This window comes from Balaenoptera ricei, chromosome 14, assembly GCF_028023285.1.
Source record: "Balaenoptera ricei isolate mBalRic1 chromosome 14, mBalRic1.hap2, whole genome shotgun sequence".
NCBI lineage: Eukaryota > Metazoa > Chordata > Mammalia > Artiodactyla > Balaenopteridae > Balaenoptera > Balaenoptera ricei.
In genome coordinates, this window is record NC_082652.1 from 66,932,943 (window position 1) to 66,954,265 (window position 21,323).

General features: G+C 42.4%; 1 protein-coding gene across 2 annotated transcripts in view; it reads right to left on the reverse strand.

Annotated features, from left to right (window-relative positions):
- Nucleotides 1-21,323, reverse strand: part of LOXHD1 (lipoxygenase homology PLAT domains 1) — a 219,867-nt gene that overhangs the window by 114,166 nt on the left and 84,378 nt on the right. For both annotated transcript variants that reach the window (XM_059894273.1, XM_059894272.1), the window contains exons 10-14: nucleotides 20,941-21,101; nucleotides 19,841-19,927; nucleotides 19,276-19,411; nucleotides 8,271-8,425; nucleotides 6,661-6,821 (exon numbers count right to left, since the gene is read on the reverse strand). In XM_059894273.1, the coding sequence (XP_059750256.1) occupies nucleotides 6,661-6,821; nucleotides 8,271-8,425; nucleotides 19,276-19,411; nucleotides 19,841-19,927; nucleotides 20,941-21,101 (700 nt within the window). The remainder of the gene's footprint in view (nucleotides 1-6,660; nucleotides 6,822-8,270; nucleotides 8,426-19,275; nucleotides 19,412-19,840; nucleotides 19,928-20,940; nucleotides 21,102-21,323) is intronic.

The window sequence follows — 21,323 nt, forward strand, 5'->3', positions numbered from 1 at the left end:
AAAAACAGCAGATTACACTTTCTTCTCAAGTGCACATGGAACATTCTCCAGGACTGACCACATCCTGGGCCACAAAGCAAGCCTCGGTAAATTTAAGAAAATTGAAATTATATCAAGCATCTTTTCTGACTACAACGCTGTGAGATTATAAATGAACTACAAGAAAAAAAACTATAAAAAACACAAACATGTGGAGGCTAAACAATTTGCTGCTAAACAATTTGCTACTTAACAACCAATGGATCACTGAAGAAATCAAAGAGGAAATCAAAAAATACCTAGAGACAAATGAAAATGAAAGCACAACCATGCAAAACCTATGGGATACAGCAAAAGCAGTTCTAAGAGGAAAGCTTATAGCAATACAATCTTACCTCAGGAAACAAGAAAAATCTCAAATAAACAAGCTAACCTTACAACTAAAGGAACTAGAGAAAGAAGAACAAACAAAACCAAAAGTCAGTAGAAAGAAAGAAATCATAAAGATCAGAGCAGAAATAAATGAAATAGAGACAAGGAAGATCTTTTCTAAGATCAATGAAACAAAAAGCTGGTTCTTTGAAAAGATAAACAAAATTGATAACCCTTTAGCCAGACTCATCAAGGACAAAAGGGAGGGGACTCAAATCAATAAAATTAGAAATGAAAAAGGAGAAGTTACAACTGACACTACAGAAATACAAAGGATCACAAGAGACTACTACATGCAACTGTATGCCAATAAAATGGACAACCTGGAAGAAATGGAAAAATTCTTAGAAAGGTACAGTTGCCCAAGACTGAACCAGGAGAAATTAGAAAACATGAACAGACAAATCACAAACACTGAAATTGAAACTATAATTTAAAAACACCCAACAAACAAAAGTCCAGGACCTGATGGCTTCACAGGAGAATTCTATCAAACATTTAGAGAAGAGCTAACACCTATCCTTCTGAAACTTTTCCAAAAAACTGCAGAGGAAGGAAGACTCCCAATCTCATTCTATGAGGCCACAATCACCCTGATACCAAAGCCAAAGATACCACTGGAAAAGAAAATTACAGGCTAATGTCACTGATGAACATAGACACAAAAATCCTCAAAAAAATACTAGCAATTAGAATCCAAAAATACATTAAAAGGCTCATACACCATGATTGAGTGGGATTTATCCCAGGGGTGCAAGGATTCTTCAATATCTACAAATCAAGCAATGTGATACACCACATCCACAAATTGAAGAATAAAAACCATATGATCATCTCAAAAGATACAGAAAAAGCTTTTGACAAAATTCAACACCAATTTATGAAAAAAACTCTCCAGAAAGTGGGCATAGAGGGAACCTACCTCAATGTAATAAAGGCCATATACAACAAACCTACAGCTAGCATCATAATCAATGGTGAAAAGCTGAAAGCATTCCCTCTAAGATTAGGAATAAGACAAGGATGCCCACTCTCACCACTTTTATTCAACATAGTTTTGGAAGCCCTAGCTACAGCAATCAGAGAAGAAAAAGAAATAAAAGGAATCCAAATTAGAAAAGAAGAAGTTAAACAGTCACTGTTTGCAGATGACATGATATTATACATAGAAAAGCCTAAAGATGCTACCAGAAAACTACTAGAGCTCATCAATGAATTTGGGAAAGTTGCAGGCTACTAAATTAATACACAGAAATCTGTTGCATTTCTATACACTAACAATGAAAAATCAGAAAGAGAAAGTCAAGAAACAATCCCATTTACCATTGCATCAAAAAGAATAAAATACCTAAGGAGACAAAAGACCTGTACTCCAAAAACTATAAGATGCTGACGAAAGAAATTGAAGAAGACATAAACGGATAGAAAGATATACCATGCTCTTGGATTGGAAGATTAAATATTGTGAAAATGACTATACTACCCAAGGCAATCTACAGATTCAATACAATCCCTATCAAATTACCAATGGCATGTTTCACAGAACTAGAACAAAAAACCCTAAAATTTGTATGGAGACACAAAAGACCCCGAATAGCCAAAGCAATCTTGAGAAAGAAAAATGGAGCTGGAGGAATCAGGCTTCCTGACTTCAGACTATACTACAAAGCTATAGTCATCAAAACAGTATGGTACTGGCACAAAAATAGACCTATAGATCAATGGAACAGGATAGAAAGCCCAGTAATAAACCCACGCACCTATGGTCAATTAATCCATGACAAAGGAGGCAAGACTATACAATGGTGGAAAGAAAGTCTCTTCAACAAATGGTACTGGGAAAACTGGACAGCTACATGTAAAACAATGAAATTAGATCATTATTTAACACCATACACAAAAATAAGCTCAAAATGGATTAAAGACCTAAATGTGAGACCAGACACTCTAATACTCCTAGAGGGAAATATAGGCAGAACACTCTCTGACATAAATCGCAGCAATATCTTTTCCAATCCGTCTCCCAGAGTAATGGAAATAAAAACAAAAATTAAAAAATGGGACCTAATTAAACTCAAAAGTTTTTGCACAGCAAAGGGAACCATAAACAAAATGAAAAGACAACCCACAGATTGGGAGAAAATATTTGCAAATGATGGGACCGACATGGGATTAGTCTCCAAAATTTACAAACAGCTCATGCTGCTTAATATCATCAAAACAAACAACCCAATCAAAAAATGAGCAGAAGACCTAAATAGACATTTTTCCAAGGAAGACATACGGATGGCAAGAGGCACATGAAAAAATGTTCAACATCACTAATGATTAAAGAAATGCAAATCAAAACTACAGTGAGATAGCACCTCACACCAGTCAAAATGGCCATCATCAAAAAATCCACAAACAATAAATGCTGGAGAGGGTGTGGAGAGAAAGGAACCCTCCTACACTGTTGGTGGGAATGTAAATTGGTACAGCCACTCTGGAGAACAGTATGGAGTTTCCTTAAAAAACTAAAAATAGAGCTACCATATGACCCTGCAATCCCACTCCTGGGCATTTATCTGGAGAAAAACATGGTTCGAAAGGATACATGCACCCCAATGATCATTGCAGCACTGTTTACAATAGCCAAGACATGGAAGCAACCTAAATATCCATCAATGGACGAATGGATAAAGAAGATGTGATATGTATACACAATGGAATATTACTCAGCTATAAAAAAGAATGAATTAATGCAATTTGTAGCAACATGGATGGACTTAGAGATTGTCATACTGAATGAAGTAAGTCAGACAGAGAAAGAGAAATATCGTATGATATCGCTTATATGAGGAATCTAAAAAGAAATGATACAAATGAATGTATTTACAAAACAGAAACAGACTCACAGACTTAGAGAATGAAGTTATGGTTACCAGAGAGGAAGGGTGGAGGGAAAGGATAGTTAGGGAGTTTGGGATTGACATGTACATGCTGCTGTATTTAAAAAGGATAACCAACAAGGACCTACTATAGATCAGGGAAAAAAAAAAAAAAGAATTCATTTTCTAAAAAATGTGTGAACTCTTTTTTTTTTTTTTTTTTTTTTTTTTTTTTTTTTTTTTTTTTTTGTGAACTCTTAAGTGTTTGGGGACGTGGAGAGCCCTGGGGTATGTCAGAGGCTTCAGCTCCTAGTTGGCCCTACAATCAGCAGCAGCAACAGAATCACCTGTGTCATCAGCAGACTTGGCTCCTTTCAAAGTGTAACTGGATTTCACCCTCATAATCACTGTAAGACACTTGCTGGTTGGGAAGGCACAGAAGGCCAGAGAAGTTAAGAGCTTTGCCCAAAGTCACATAGCAGGTAGGTGGCCAGATTCCTGGCCCTTGCACCACGCTCGTGGCAATTCAGGCAGTGTGGACACTCAGACTTCTTCCTCATCCCCTTTTCACATTCCCCCTCTTCTTCCTTACCTGTCCCAGGGCTCAGTCCTCATTTTCTTTATCCACACTCTCCCTAAAGGATCCTCTCCATTTCCCTGACTTTAAATTCCATCTCTATGCTCTCATTTCCTGAATTTATTTCTCAAGGCCTGACTCTGCCTACTTGATGCACAAGCATCTCAAAACTAACATGGCCCCACTGGATCTGCAGAGTCCACCCATCCCCAACCCTCAGCCCTTGCTCCCCAGGCTTCCCATTTCAGTAGAGAGGGTTACCTCTGCCCACCTACTGAAGGCAGAGACCTGGAGTCTCCAATTCTCCTCTCTCTTAGTGGCAGGTCCTATGAACTCCACCTCCAGGATCCACCTGTGGTGTAGCCCTTGCCCCCACCTTCGCTGCCACCACCTGGGGCCAGGCTGCCAAGTTACGGGCTGAATTGTGTCCCCCCACCCCGCCAAGAAAAGATCTGTTGAAGTCTTAACCTTAGTACCTCAGAATGTGACTTTATTTGGAAATAGTGTCCTCACAGAGGTAACTGAGTTAAAATGAGGTCATTAAGGTGGGCCCTCATCTAAAATGACTGATATCCTTATAAAAATTGGAAATCTGGACACAGAGACAGACACATACAGAGGGAAGACAATGTGAAGACAGAGAGAGAAGACGGCCATCTACAAGCCCAGGAACGCCTGCGGTTACAAGCTGAGAGGTATGGAGCAGACCCTGTTCAGAGCTCCTTCAGGGGAGCATGGTCCTGCTGACACCTTGAGTTTGGACTTCTGGCCTCCAGAACTGTGAAGCAAAATTCTGTTGTTTAAGCCACTCAGTTTGTGGTACGTTGTTACAGCAGCCCTAGCAAACTAATACATACCGTCATGGACCCCACAACACCTCCTGCCATTCTGTTTCCTCTCTGGACTCCCTACCACCTGTCCTCCACACAGGACCCAGAGGGAACCACCTAAAATGGAAGAGCCCCACCAAGCCCTCCTGATACGGGCCTCTGCCCACCTCTGACCCCACTGGGTGGCTTTCTCCTTCGTCCACCTGTTTTGGTCTCATTGAGTTCTAGAACCCTCAAGCTCTTTCCCCTGGCACTCTCCTTTTCATCCTGCAAGAAGTCAGCTTAAGTGTCCCCATGAAGACAGACCCACCCACCTTCTCCATCTCTGACCCACCCTCTCCATCTCAGTGTGGCCTCTCCAGCAGCTGCTGCCACCACTGTGCGTTTCCTCCAGCCCACTCCTCAAAGTTAGCAATTGTGGCTTTCTTAGTGTATTCGTTTGCTTATTGTTTAGTTCCCCTCCAGACAACAAACTTCATGAGGACAGGGAGCAAGCGTATATAAATGCTTCATAAATATCTTTTGAGTGGATGGGAATAAAACAAGGAAGGCTGCTCCATCCAGCATCCCAGCCAGGCAGCCTCTGGGTCCAGCAGGGAGCAAACGGGTCAGTGTTGAAGAGCGACCAGAACTCTCCCACCCCCTCCTTCTTCGTGCTCCCTCCCCATGTGCCAGGCAGCCCTCACCAACCTCTGCGAACCACCTCCTCAGTCCCCTGCCTCTCACCACTTCTCCAGCCTGGATGAGCCACCCTCCCTTCTCTTCACCATCCATTCACTCTCCGATCTTCCTTCCAGGCCCAGGTCCTGTTCTGCCTCTCTTGGGAAGCCTTCCCTGGCTCCCCAACCCTTACTTGGAGCCTCTTTCTGTCTATTAGTGCCACTGACTTGGAACTGCCTGCATCATTACCTATTTTTCCAATGTAATCCTCTTAATACTAACAGTGGCCATACTTTGAAGACTGTAGATGCCTTTGTCATGGACAAAACATTTCACAATCATTGTGCCCTGGGATTGCCCCAGTGGCCCTCCATAGCTGGGAAACTGCTCTTCCTGGGCTGGTGTGGTGGTAAGCAAATCAACTGTAGTAAATGTGTCTGCATGCACATATGTGCACGAATGCGCCTGTGTGCCTGGTAGAGAAAGAGCAATGCATTCGCTGCCGGGCTGTTAGGCAACCTGCCCCCACCCACTCCAAGGAGGGCTGTCCTTAAGCAAGAAGGCTGGGCCAGCCCTAAGGAAGTGACCTTGGACATGCAGCACCTCGTCCATAGGTGCAAGACTCAGCTTGGGCCTGGGATTTGCAGAGCCTAGTTGATCCAAAGCTCCAGTTAAGCATGCATCTCCCAGACATTGCTACGGGCGAATGGGAATGGCCAACCAGACAGCACAAAAAACGCTGGTATTGCTCCTTATTATAGAAATGTCTCTATCAGGAACGTCTGATAGAGCCCAAACTGGCTGTGAAAGAAATCCAAATGCTTAAGGCAAAAGAGAAAAGAAACTTTACCTCACTAGTAAGCTGGGGTAAGGAAATGAAAACAAAGTAAAATATCTTGACAAGATATTAAAAGGGAAAATCTGTGGTAGAAGGCCATCCAAATGGGGAAAAAAACCACCTTTAATTCAAAAGTTTAGTTCAGCATGTAACAAAGCCTCTGAGGTAACTCTCAGTTAAAGTCTGAAGTTGTCATATTTTATCATTGAAAAATGCCAACATTTTGGTAATTAATAGACTTAGTAGCACCACACTGGGACACCCAATGCTGCTGTTCCATCACCTGTGTGTGTTGGGGGCAACGGGGATATGAGGCCCAGGTCTAAGTGCCACCAGCAGGGCCACCTCTTTTTTTGCACTGGCTATATCTTAAGCTACTATTTTGTTCCCTGCACCTGGAATAGGCTGAGTCTTCCCAAAACTAAGGCCCATAACCTAAGCTGGAGAAAATCAAAACAGACAGGACTCATGTACCTGAGACAAGGGAACTCCACGTTGTCGCTCTCGGGCTGCCCCTCCTCTCTCACCAGCACCCGCTCCAGGAACCAGCCACTGCCGCTGCCTTTGCCGTCGTGTCTGATCCTCACCCGCCTTACCTTCCGCATGGTGATGGACTCAATGGTGAACTCATCGGCCTTTGTGGGGAAGACAGCAAGGCCAGTTAGATGGTGGCTCCCCTGGGACCCAAACACCAAGGGAAGACACAGGCCCAGAAATCCTAAAAGCCATAGCCAATGGGTTGGGCTATTGGTCTTTCACAGGTGGGCCAGGGGCTACCCATAAGGAACAGATTGCACCTCTCCCTCAATTTCTCCCACTGGACTATGTTTGATGTCAAGTTCTCAACAACTGAGGTCTGTATTTTTGGATAAACGATGGCCATTCCCTGTGATGTCCTTTTAAAAGGCAAATCCCTTAGGAGGATTAATATATTAAGCTGTTATCAGCCACTAACCATTTATCATGAATTAATTCCTTGGTTAATCTCCTCTGGCTCCTTGCTGCAGAAGGACACTGGCTCCCTTTTGAGAAAGGGAATGATTAGGGGGACCAGTAGTCTTATTAATTTCACAGTTTTGCCTGCCAGTGAAGCAGCAGGAATGCAGCAGGGGCTGCAGAGTTGCCAAGTCTACACAAGTGTACCTGGGGCCCTCTGGGAACAGGAACTCGAGGGTGGAATTCATGAAGAAAGGAATCAGAAGATGTAGAAAGAAAAGAGTAGGAAATGGTGGAGAAAGACCTCCACTTGAATTCCAGGGCTTGCCCTTCCCTTGCTAAGGAAGAGGTGGCAGAGGAAGGAGAGGACCAAAGCTTACCAAATCTCTTCACCTGATGAGCAAACTTGGGTCTCACATTATTGAACTATGACCCTTAACTGAGCACCTATTGTGTGCTGAGGGTCAGGTCTGCTAGCAGGCAGTATATCTGTCATCTCTAATCCTCACAACAGCCAGCCACAGGTAGGCATCCTTTCCCCCATTTCAGACGCAAGGAAACTGAGGCTCAGAGAATGGAGGGCCTGGCCCCGATCCTCCTGACTCTTTCCCCATTGTTTCACACAGCCTACCCAGTAAATCCAGGTGATGGTTGGGGAAACCAAAGGGAACATTTAGCACGTTTGTAATGAGGCTAGGAATAGAACCCAGTTCTCCCACTTCCATGTTTAGCGTCTTTCCAGATTTCTCTTTCAAAAAGGAAACGAACAAGTTGCCTCCAGTGGTCATGCCTAGTGGAGAAGCAATGTTCCTTCAGGTGTCCCAGCTTTCTGCATGCCTGGGACCTTCAGTCCACACATAAGGTGCCCAGCTTCCTTCCCTGCCCACCCCAGGTGTCTTCCTGCTCTGCCCTCTTCTCAAAGCTAAGGTGTGGGAAGGGGACTGTGACCTCTCTAAGGTGGCTCTCCAACTCCCAGTCTTAGGAGCCTGGTGGCTGTCATGCATGTAGTTCCCTGTTCCCGCACCCAGAGACAGCTTCTCTGTTGGCCGAGGCACCAGTACCAGTGATCAGCTTTACTTAGAACAGGGAAGAAAAGGGAGTGGGAAGGGGTGGGGCGGGGCTGAGGGAGGTGCACTGCTGCAACTTACGTTGCCCTTCTCAAAGAGGTCGGTGTTATTCCTGCAGTTGTAGAGCAGCCGCTCCCCCGTGTCCCCCACGTCACCAAAAAGGCAGAGGTAGACGTTGGCATCCGTTCCCGCACCTTCAAGTTCCCCAGTGCACACTGTCACACGGTACCGGGCCACTGGCAGGCAGAGAGAGGGACACAACTGGCTGGCAGCCCCCTGCTCCCAGCACTGGCCCTGCTGCTCCCCACCTCTGAGCACTGCCTCCCCCTCTCCACCCGGCTCTCATCTGGGCTGACCTTGCTCATTCCGCCAGCTGCCTCACACCAGTCAAGGGCCAGCTCATCTGCAAATCCCTTGTCCCAGACAGGCCAGAGGTTCCCAATCCTGGCTAATTGTCAGAATCCCATGGGAAACTTTTATAAGAATTCAGATTCCTAAGCAGCACCTCAGACTTCCCAAATCTTAGTTTCCAGAGCGGGACCACTAAAACTGCATTATTTACAAGCTCCCACAGGGGATTCTGGTGGAGTTGGCAGTGTTTGGGGACCACGGGTCTAATTCAAACATTTTGGCACTTGATTCCATCCAACCCAGTAGACTTTTTGCCTTAGGTTGTCCTCCAATTCATGAGTCCTGTCTTCTTAAGAAAAGTAAGATAACTTTTCTTTTGAACCAGAACTAAGCCTTCCCTTCTCTTCAGAACTCCCCAGTGCCATGGACATGCCAGGAAGAGAAGCAGACAGAAAGGCACAAAGTGCAGCTGCTGTGGGAAGGGCAGCATCTTCTTCCCATGTTGAAAATGTACAGTGGAGCAGGCAAACCTGCATCTGGCACATAAGGCCTTACTTCCTAAGCTAAAAGTGAAATTCATTCATTCATTCATTCATTCCTTTGCCCAATATCTGTTTACTGAAGCCTAGTAAGTGGCAGGCATTATTATAGGTGCAGGGATTCAGCAATGAGCAAGACAAACAGACTCCTGTTCAATGGCACCTATATTAAAGTTGAGAATGGAAGAGTGGAGAGGAGAGATGGACAGTAAGATCATAAATCATGAACAGGAAAATTTCTGAGTTGTATCTGTAACAAAGATAGTATAATGGAGTGATGCCATAGGGTGTAATGGAAGTAGGGAGGTGTGCAGTAAGGGGGTGAAGATGATTTAGAGATGCAGAAAAGCCTGCTGCAAGGAGGCAAGGCTTGGACTAAAATGTTGGTGATAGGAGCCAGCCACAGGCGCAGTGAGAGAAGAGGGTGCTGGTAAGTGTGAAGCCCCAATGTGGAGATGAGCAGCTATGTTTCAGGAGCAGAGAGAAGGCCAATATGGCTGGAGTGGAGGGAGAAGGAGGGGATGAGATGAGGCCCAGAGGTGGACAGGGTTAAGACCGGTGATGTGTGATAGGTCAAGGTGAGACATGTGGCTTCCTTTGTGTTTTTGCTTTTAATACAACAGGAAGCCTTTAAAGGACTTTAAGCAAGGAAGTAACTTAGTCTGATCTATGTTTTAAAGAGCATTTGGCTGCCATGTGGAGAACTGATGGTAGGGGAAGAAAGAGTGAATCAGAGAGGCCAGTTAGTGGAATAATTACAGTAGTCAAGAAAAGAGAGGAGGATGCCTAGGACTGGGGGTGCAGTGGAGATGGAGAGAAGTCGGTAGATTAGAGATATATTTTTGAGGTACAAACAACAGTACTTGGTGATGGACTGGATAGGTAATTGAGGGAAAGAGAGGAACCAGGGATGATTCCTGGGTTTCTGGCATGGGCAACTAGGTGAATAGTGTTGGCAACAAGACGTAGGGACACTTGGGGAGAATGATGGGTTTGGAGATAAAAATCAATGGTTGTTTGTTCATTATAAATTTGAGATGTTTATTAGATGATCATAAAAAGAGGTCAAGATGGCAGTTGAATATGTGTGTGGAGGGTCAGGAGTGTTGACCTGACTTTGTTTATCATAGGCATATAGATTCCACTGAAAGTCACAGGACCAGATGAGATCCCCTATGGAGAGGATGCAGACAAGGACTATAGAGGGATACCAACATTAGAGGTCAAGCCCAGGAGAAGCCAGCAACTCAGATGAGAAGCAGCAGTCAGTGAAGCAGAGGGATTTTGCTCTGAACCTAAAACTGCTCTAAAAAGTCTATTTTTTTAAATGAAGGGAATATTAAGGCATTCCCAGATAAACAAAAATAAAAGAATTCATCACCATCAGACCTGCTCTACAAGAAATACTAAAGGGAGTCCTTCACATTGGACATTAGACAGTAACTTGAACACACCCAAAGACATAAAGAGAACCAGGAAAAGCAATGACTTAGGTAAATATATAGACAGTATACTTTAATTTTTGTTTGTAACTCTTTTCCTCTCAAATCTTATATAAAAGACAACTGCATAAAGCAATAAATATAAAACTGCATTGGTGGGTTTATAATGTACAAAGATATAATCTGTATGGCAATATAGCACAAAGGAAGTGAAAAGAAACAAACCTACACTGGAGCAGAGTTTTTGTATATTACTGAAATTAAGTTGGTATTTATCTGAACTAGAATGTTATAAGTTAAGATGTGAATTGTAATTCCCTGGTATAATTCCCTAAGTGTAATTCTTCCTACTAAGAAAATAACTCTCTCTCTCTCTCTCTCTCTCTCTCTCTCTCTATATATATATATATATATATATATATATTAAAAGAAACAAGGGAACTAAAATGTTATTCTAGAAAATATCTATTTACCACAAAAGAAAGAAGAATAAAGAAACAACAAAAAAAGACAAGATATATGGAAAGCAAATAGCAAAATGGCAGACATAAATCTTGCCTTATTAGTAGTTACATTAAATGTAAATGGACTAAATATTTCAATCAAAAGGCAAAATGTGGTAATCCTGCAGAGACAGGATGGGTCTCCCTACTCCAAATTTGCTCAGCTATCAAGGCTGATGATACCACGCATGTACCAAGAGTGAATATAAAATGATTATTCACATAATGAGGAGTTCTGGGGAGAGCATGATAGGCCCTCAAGCAGGTCCAAAAATGGCTGGAGACAGCAGAGAGGGATGACTGGTTTGACATTTTATGGTGGTTAAGGGGTGAGAGTTTCTTCACATGGGTCCTTGTATGGCTTGAACTTTCCACAAGTGTGAAGGAAGGGAGCATCCAGGCTTTCTTACCAAATTGCCCAGACATGAGGCAGAAAGCTACTGGTGTAACTGGAAAGCTGTCAGCAGTCAAATATGAAAAAGAAGTCATATTCCTTATTACACAGAGATTGGCAGAATAAATAATGCATCTAACTATCTGATATATGGAAGAGACACACTTTACATTCAGACACAAATAGGTTGAGAGTAAAAGGATGGCTCAAGAAGAAATAGACAATAGGAATAAATTTATAACAAGTAAAAGATTGAATCAGAATTCAGAAAACTACACATGAAGAAAAACCCAGGCCTAGATGTCTTCACTACTGAATTTTACCAAACATGTAAAGAAGAATTAATACCAATTCTTCTCAAATAAAGTAGAAGGAAATACTTCTGCACTCATTTTGTGAGGCTAGCATATCCCTGCTCCAAAACCAGACAAAGATACCACAAGAAAAGAAAACTACAGACCAATGTTATGAATACAGATGCAAAAATTCTCAAAAAAATATTAGCAAAACAAATTCAGCCCCATAAAAAAGAACTATACACCATGGCAAGGTAGGATCTATCCCAGGGATACAAGTTAAATTTCTGAAAATCAAGTAATGTAATATATCATATCAATAGAATAAAAAAACAAAAATCACATGATCATCTCAATAGGCTCAGAAAAAGCATTTGACAAAATTCAACACTCTTTCTTGATGAAAAATCAGCAAACTAAGAATAAAAGGGAACTTCATCAACCCATAAAAGTCATCTATGAAATACCCACAGCTGACATCATATTTAATGGTGAAAGAGTGGATGCTTTCCCCCTAAGATCAGGAACAAGACAAGGATCTCTGCTCCCACCACTTCTATTCAACATGGTATTGGAGGTTTTAGCCAAGGCAATTAGGTATCCAGATTGGAAAGAAGTAAAACTATCTCTCTTCATGGATGACATGATCTTGTATATTGAAAATCATAAGGAATTCACTAAAAACTATTAGAACTAATAACAGTTCAGCAAAGTTGTGGAGTACAAGATCAATATAACAAAATCAACTGTATTTCTATTACCTTTCAATGAACAATCTGAAAATAAAATTAAGAAAACATTTCCATTCAAAATAGTATCAAAAAGAATAAAATAGTTATGAATAAATTTTAAAAAAACAAGTGAAAACCAATTAATAAGTCATGGAGATGTAATGTACAGCATGGCAAATATGGTTAATAATACTATATTGCATATTTGAAAATGCTAATACAGTAGATCTTAAAAGTTCTCATCACAAGAAAAAAATTATGTAACAACGTGTTGTGATGGATTTTAACTAGACTTACTGTGGTGATCACTTTGCAATATATACAAATATTGAATCATTATGTTGTACACCTGAAACTAAATATAACATTGTAAGTCAATTATACCTCAGTAAAAAAAAAAGTGAAAAACTTAAGCTCTGAAAACTAAAAAACTGTTGAAAGAAATTAAAGATGTTCACAGATTGGAAGACAATATTGTTAAGATGGCAATACTTCCCAAACTGATCTACAGATAAAATGCAATCTCCATCACAATCTTAAATGATTTCTTTGTAGAAATTGACAAGCCATCTCTAAAATACATATGGAATTTCAAGGAACCCAGAATAGCCAAAACAATAGCAAAAAAGAATAATAAAGAAGAATAACAAGTGTTGGCAATGATGTAGAGAAATTGGAACTCTCATACATTGCTGATGGAAAAGCAAAATGGTGCAGCTGTTTGAAAAATAGTATGATAGTTTCTCAAAACTCAAAACAGCATTACCATACAGCCAGCAATTCAGCTCATAGGTATATATCCAAGAGAACTGAAAACATATGTCCACACAAAAACTTTACATGAATATTCATAGCCGCATTATTCATAATAGCCAAAAAGTAGAAACAACCCAAATGTCCATTAACAGTTGAATGTGGTATATCCATACAGTGAAATATTATTCAGCATTTAAAAGAAATGAAATACAGATGCATGCTACAAGGTGAATGGACATTAAAAACATTATGCTAAGTGAAAGAAACAGATACAAAGAGTCATATATTAAATGATTCCATTTATATGAAATGTCAAGAACAAGCAAATCTATAGAGACAAAAAATAGATTATTGGTTTAAACAGATGGGTAAGTACAGAGATAAGGAGTGAGGTGGGGGAATGGGTGTGAGTGCTAATGGGTATGGCTATGCAATGAAAATGGTCTGGAATTTGATAGTGGTCATGGATACATGACTCTATCAATATACTAAAAGCCACTGAATACTTTAAATAAATGAATTGTATGGAAAATGAATACCTCAATAAAGCTGTTTTAAAAAATGGACACTACTCATTGGTGGTCCATCTAAAATGAATATAAAGTACATGAGGAATGAGACAAATCACCAGTAAGTTTAATTTAATTTTTCAGTTATATACCCATTTTTATTTGGAGATATGAAGACATCTGAAAATTAAATTTGACCTTTAAATATGTGGGTCTGAATATATAGTGTCTATAACAAAAGCATTTGTTAGAAGAAAAGGTCAAGGATAACTGCTTATCCACAGACCTGCCTGAATGGGGCTGGTAAAGAGTCTCCTGCCCCCAACACTGCCTCTTCAGAGGGACAGCACCTGAAATTCAACCACTGCTGCCTCTCCAATCAACTCTGTTAAAATTCAGAAGATAAATATTTTAAACTTTTAGCCTTCGCATAAATGAAGCTGATGCTTTTGTGTTAAGCTCCCAATGATAGGCTGTGTTAACAGTAAGAGGAACAAAGAGCGTAAACTGGAGTGAGTACTGAAACGTGGAAGCACAAAAGGGAAGGGAGGGCACCAGTCTCACTTCATTCTGACTTCTGATGAAGTTCGGTTTTGCCTTTCTGGGCTGTATCTATTAGGCCGTTCCCAGAGGCAAGCTGATGAGGGAATTTAGAAATCTCTATGCCTGGGAATTCCAGTCCCCTTTGTTCAGGAGCTCGAAGGTCCTATTGGCTGGACATTGTCAGGGGTCCCAATTCTCTCTAGGGGCCACTCCCAGCCCACCTGCCACTGATGTTCTAAGCACCTTCCTGGCAAGAAGTCTGTGGACAATTAAAAATAATTATATTAGCCATTGGCAGTGAAAGACTTTAAACAGATGGGTAAGTACTAGAGCCTCTTGTACTTTAATTTTAAAATTACAGGTCCGCCTGATTAGCAAGAGGTTACGGTTTTCAGCACTTGAGTCCAGTGGTCTCTTGCCGCTCATCAGTGGTTTGTAATCCCTTCTGCTGGACATGCAGTGGAGAATGCGGATCTCACTGGTTTTACTACCTCACATAGCTCCTGAGGGAAAGGCAAGGTGGAGATAAATTGTGGGCTGTTGAGTGTTTTGTCTGTGTCTCCTGGTCTGTGTTAATCAGTGCAATCACCCCCGAAGGCATCTTGGCTCTCAGATGTGGTGTTAATTGCTTGTTTGACTGGCCCTTATTTTTTAAGTAAACTAGGAGTACACAATTTCAAACTTAGAGAATTGGTTTTAAATTGGTATTTACTCATTTTACATGAGTCCAAGACTCTCCACTGAAGGGATTTTCAGGAAGCCCTGCACATCATACCTTGGTATACCTTGGTATACCTTGGTACCAACTGGGGAAGTGAGATGTTGCCACCAGCTCTATTTACTGTTACAAAGAAGCATCCAGACCAGAAAAGGAGATTTGAGTTCCTGTAGAGGTGAGTGAGGACATGGGAGTGTTCCAAGAACAAGAGGAATTTATGTGGGCCAGAAAGAACAGTTGGGGGAAAGAAATTAGAGTTGATATGGGCTCCAAAGTACTGCCAAGGACCCCCAGAAGGCATTAAACTGCCCTTATAGCCAGGACAGACAGCCCTTCTGTCACTGACATGGGTCTTTGAACTCGTTAATCAATAGAAATTGACAAGAGGCCAGAAGAGAAATTCAGGCAAAGCTTTACTGGGACTCGTGCCACAGCACGAGGGAGTGAAAACAAGTAAGAGGTGCCCTTGCTTGCTCTCTGAGGAGGGCGAGCTGGTCCCTTAAATGGGGTGAGGGTGGGGGCGGATCGGTGGGTCAGGCTGGAGGGGCGGCTTAGGTGTTTGTCCACACCCTTGGTGGTGCTGTGTGCAGGGATTATGCTTTCGCTCCCGGTACCTCAGGAATGGCAGTTGGTTTGTGGTCTTTTTGTATCTTATAATTGCCCCCAACTGCAGTTATTTTTAGTCCCTTATAGTTTCTTTGTATTCTGTTGCTAGAGGTTCAAACACTCCAGTAAATGGTGCCAGATCACAGCTTATCTCACTTCAATCCAATACTAGTCATTAGAGAATTTTTTTAAATTGCAGTTGTTCTTTAATAGTATCACAGAAGGCAAAAACAAACAAAAGACAGCTATGATAGCCCCATATCTTATACACTGTTTAAAATGTTTCAAGGGTGTTTTTGTATGTAACCTATAGAAATGCTCTTCCTCCCCGCCCCTCCCACCGTGATCTCTCCTTATCTATCAAATCCCTACCATGGAAGACCTAGCTCAAATGCCTGAACAAAGTTTCTCCCATCTTGCTCAGTAGGAAGTTTACCTCCCTCCTGTGTCTACAGCATTCATTCAACTCCTACCAGTTCCACCTTCAGAGTGTTTCTTGAATTTATGTCCTCCTCCGCAGTCTACCTGAACCCTGCCCAATTTCAGGACCACTTTTTCTTTCCCCTGGATGATTTCTTAACGGCTTGTCCCTGAAATACATCCTCCACACACCCACAAGTCCTTGACAGAGCAGGAGAAATGTGGGGAGGAAGGAACTGGATGGCGTTCAAGTTCAAGGGTGGTGTGAGTGTCATCAAGGTCATGAGAGGCCTGGGAGGGCAGGAGCCTGAGTCAGAGGTGGGGACTGAGTCAGAGTTCAGAGGAGCAGCTTTGTGGGATGAGCCCAAGTGAGGTACTGGGGAGTGGCTGGTTGCATGGGAGGGAGGTGGAGGTGAGCAAAGTGGATGAGGACCAGCACGTGGATGAATGGGTTTTCCACATGGACGTTGATGGAAGCAGAAAAAAAGCTCTCAGGTTCTGATATGCGCAAAAATTACTTGGTGTGCTTGATAAAAGTACCGATTACCAGGCATAGCCCTCAGAGAGCCTAGTCAGTATATCTGGGATTGGGCCCAGGGATCTTCATTTTAACAAACACTCTAGGCAATTTTTATATAAATGGGACCTTGAGCATACTTTCAGAGACACTATCTGTTATGGGCTGAATTGTGTCCCCCCCCCCATCAAATCCATATGTTGAAGTCATAACCCCCCAGTACTTCAGAATGTATTTGGAAGTAGGATCTTTAAAGAAGTAAATAAAGTAAAATGAGGTCGTATGTGTGGGCCCTAATCCAATATGATTGATGTGCTTATAAGAAGAGATTAGGACATAGACATGAGCACACACACAGGGGAAAGATCATGTGAGGACACAGCGAGAAGATGGTCATTTTCAAGGCAAGGAGAGACGTCTCAGGAGAAAGCCAACCTGCCAACACCTTGATCTTGGGCTTCTAGCCTCCAGAACTGTGAGAAAATAAATTTATGTTGTTTCAGCCCCCCAGTCTGTGGTATTTTGTTATGGCAGCCCAAGCAGACTAGTTCACTGTCCTAGAACAATGGTAGGAGTTGAGGGGTCTAGAGAATGCCCAGGGGGCACCTTGCAAAAGAGGAACATGTCCAGAGTGAACAGAAGATGGAAATGAGCTGGGGCAGAGGCCACATGGTGGGTGGTGTGAGCCTCAAGGCCGAAAGGGCAGAGGGAGTCAGGAGAATGCCCCCTCCCGCTAGCCCCACAGTTGTGAGGATGGAAAACTGGGTTTTGGGGGGAGGGGAGCCATGCTTCAGTCAAGGTAAGGAGGAGATGGAGGTAAAAGAACATCCTGGACATTTAAGTAAAAATGGCAGCTTTCTCTCTGAAAAAAATCACTAAAACGATAGCATACAGGTATTTTAAAGATTTAACCAAACAAAAAATTTTCACCAATAAGGCTCAGGGAAAGGGATGAATATAGACAACAGCAACCAAATTTCAGAAGCTGGAGCACAGCTAGAAAAGTGTGCTTTTCACAGTGCCTTAGCACAGTGGGTCCTCACCAGGAGCACTGACAGCCCCTAGAAATTTGTTGGACAAATTCCTGAGCTCCCCACCCCAGACCTACTGAATTAGAAAATCTGTGGGTGAGCCCCAGCAATCTGTGTTTTAAGAAGCCCTTCAGGTGACAGTGCTGAAGTTTGAGGTCCCCTGACTTAACAGACCAGAGAGAATTGATCAGAGCTATCAGCTGTGAAATTTGAGAAGTAAGGTTGCAAAATGTCTCAGGAATGACAGCACCAGGTAACTTTAGAAATAGGGAGTGAGGGGCTAAAATTATGAGAACTGGTTAGAAGGATTTAGAAAGCAGTTAGATCCCAAGACCATCTCTTCAACTGTTCATACCTGCAGGCTCAATTCTGGCACATAAAGAGGGCAGATCAGGTAACAGCGGGTGTGTTTCTCCCTTGGTGGGATACATGTTACATGGAGTCCTAATTGGGGGGTGGGCAGGAATCATATGTTATTTATCATATTTACAGGGAGATGATAGCCTTGTTGCCAAAGAAAATACTGCTGAATGTGAAAAGGCAGAGTATAGTTTGCTGACCCAGGAGGCAGGAGATCTTGTTCTAGGTCTCACTCTGTCTCTAACTGTATAAACAGGGCAAGAACTTCCTCAGTTTCCTTATCTGCATCAGTCTATTTTAAGGACCTTTGAACACAAATATTCCATAGTCCATTTTAATTAGTCCATTTTAATTAATTCCATAGTCCATTTTAATTAAAAATGAAGAAGAATCATAAAATAGTACTAATTGCAAGCAATGCCTAATTAGACTAACAGGATGATCCCTTTTTAGATATTTGCTGTTTGGGGTTTCTATGTTTTTGTGTATTTAACTCTGTTCAAATTGTTTAATAATATATATACAGAGCTTCTACTGGGTGTGCAAATGCCTGAGAAGTGACACTATCCAAATACTTAGAAGGACTACTGGAACTATGGGTGACATTGTAATTTACTTTTTGTAATTTTGCAATGTTATTTTACTATTTAAAAAAATTAAGCACAGCCACAAGGATAGAAAATAGGTTAATTATATTAAGTGCCAATTCTGATCAATTGCTAATGTTTGCTTGCAGTGCTATATTGAGGGCTATGAAGCTCATTTCAGACTAAATGGGAGAGAATGCTGTGATTACTCAGTAATGTCTGCCAAGGGAAAAGGTTAGGACATGTGCCGTGTATTTGCCAGCACTCTGGTGGTATAACCTAGAGGCAAAATAATCTCCTTTTCCCTCTTTGAATGTGGATGCTAGACTCCAGATTAAAAGCTCAGCTCTCTTCTACTAGTCGCAAAAAGAAATAGAGGATTCATAAGGGAGCAGTCAAGTGTGGCTATAAGAACCCAGATCCAGCCTTCCTTTTTGAGGACCATCTTATGCATAATTCGAAGTGGATGTTTCCTTTAATTTCAGGGAGTGCCTGGAGAAATATTGTTCAGTGTGGATTCTTCTCATCCCCTCATAGCCAACCTGAAGACCCAGAAATCTCCCCATTCTCACCCATGCCCATCATAATGCCTTAGCATCATGCCTTGGAGATGGTTCCTACAAGCCGGTCTTGAGTCTAGGACCTTCTAAACCCATTCCTCATTCAGAGGGAGCCTGACGATGCATAGTGGACAAGACTACCAGCTCATGGGCTAGACACCCATTGGCACACCAAGTAAGAGTTCCATTACCTCCCCCAGGATGAGAGCCAGTCAATACTTACTGCCCATTATCCTCCGTACTGTTGGACCCTCAGCAGTCATTTCCCTAACGATCTCATTGTCATCCTCATTGGCATCCAGCCAGCGATTGCAGTTGAAGTTATACTTGTCCTTGGTCAGAGTGTTCATCAGGGTCATCTGGAATGAAGCCCTGGAGTGAGCAAGAGGGTGTACCAGAGATATTCGTCCATGCCTTGAGGTTCCCGTTCTGCTAGTTCATCTCAAGGAGGACAAGGCCGTCCCCTAGGGATGACTCTTGTGGAAGATGGAGTGCCAGATTAATATTTATCCCTCTGGTCCCCTGGAGACCCACAGTTGCCTAGCAGCCAGGTGATTAGGACACAGTGCAAGCCTGCTGCAACCTAAGCAACTTCTTAGTCTACTTTGGAAGTCCTGTCCGCATCAGGAAGTCCATGTGTCATGTGTCCAAATTTAGGTCTCACTACAACCCTTCCCCACCCACACTCCCAACAGATAAAGGCAAACTAACAAGACAAGGTCATTAGAAAGAGACCATTTTGGTTCCTCTCCCAACCACCTTCTAACCCCCAAGATGGTACATCTCACCCTTTCTAAATGCCATCCAGAACCAGGACTCCTTTTATTATGCCATGCCCGAATCTTATAAAACCTGCCGAGGTCTGGGAGCTCAATCTATGGTGAGAGATAACAAGGTCTGAGTGGACAGAACCAAGTGAAATGTGTTTATCCTCATAGCTGACCCCCTGCCAGGAGGGTACCCACTTTGAGCTGTTTCTTCAGCATCAAGGGTGGGTTTGCTTCAAACCACCCTCATATATTCTATCTTCTTGTGCTCTTTTAACCAATGGCACATGAGGGAGAGACAGCCATGTAGAGCTAAGGTTCAGTCTGGGCTGGTGAAACTGAACAAAAATAACTGACCCACAGTAGGATCCAGACTAAATAAAATCTTCCAAGCAATAAGCTTTCAATTACAAAATCCATATGGCAGCCCTGCAAATTAGCACAGGCCCACGGCCTCAGGACTCTGCTGGGCACTGAAACAGACAAAAAGATCAATACAGTGGTCATGCCCTTTCCCTAGGGGCTCAAAGTCTAGCCAGGAAGACAAATACATAAAGAGCAATGAACTGAAGGTATAATAGAAGCGCCAACGGGGTGCTCTGAGAAGAGAGCTGCAAATTACAAATTATTCTTACCTAAAGGTCAGAGCTGCACTTCCGTTGACAAAACAAGCCTTGCTCTGCTTACATACATACTGAAAATTTAAAGCTGAATTTCTTTTTAAATGTTCCAAAATGTATACTTTCCTTTAAATTTGCTCCTCACTCTCTAATTCAGTCCACATTGGTTGGTTTGACACTAACTGTGCTCAGGGTCTCTGCTCTACAATGATTCCCCAAGTCACCAGGCTCCTGAATGTCCAAAGCCATTACATACTTGCTTCTTCTCCCATGCTTGGTTCTGGACTGTTTGATTCAGATGAAGGGCCAGATCTAAACTGCACCCCATCAGTACATTGCCCGTACATTACATGTGGCATTCCTTGCAGGGGTCTAGGGACTCTATTTTACCTTTTTGTCTTCAAACTTGATCCAAACCTGGCTTAGAAAACCAGAATCCCATGACAAATGCTTCTTACACACCTTCCTCCTTCTTCCCTCCCACTCTGTCACACTTCCTACCCTAAATTTCTCAATTATTCCAGGTTTGAACCACTTGTTGTTGGGATTCAGGAGAATCTCATCTGTCCGCCCCTTCTGTCCATAAATCTGGATGAAGATAGGAGAGTTGGTACCAGCTTTCTTCAAGTCGGTCGTCCAGACCCACAGGGACCATGGGAATTCTGTAGAGACAGGTCAAGTTGTACCATAAACTTCAAAAATGAAGAGATTTTCAAGCTACCAGTGGGGAAGACAAGCAAATCAAAGGTGATCAGGACTGAAGTGCAGGTTGTATACAGGTGTGTCCTACTCTCAGAAACCCATTATAACAAATACTAAATTTGGGAAGTCAAGGATTCCTTGTTATTTGAAAGAGTGTGCCTTAATGTTCCTTTTAATGGTGA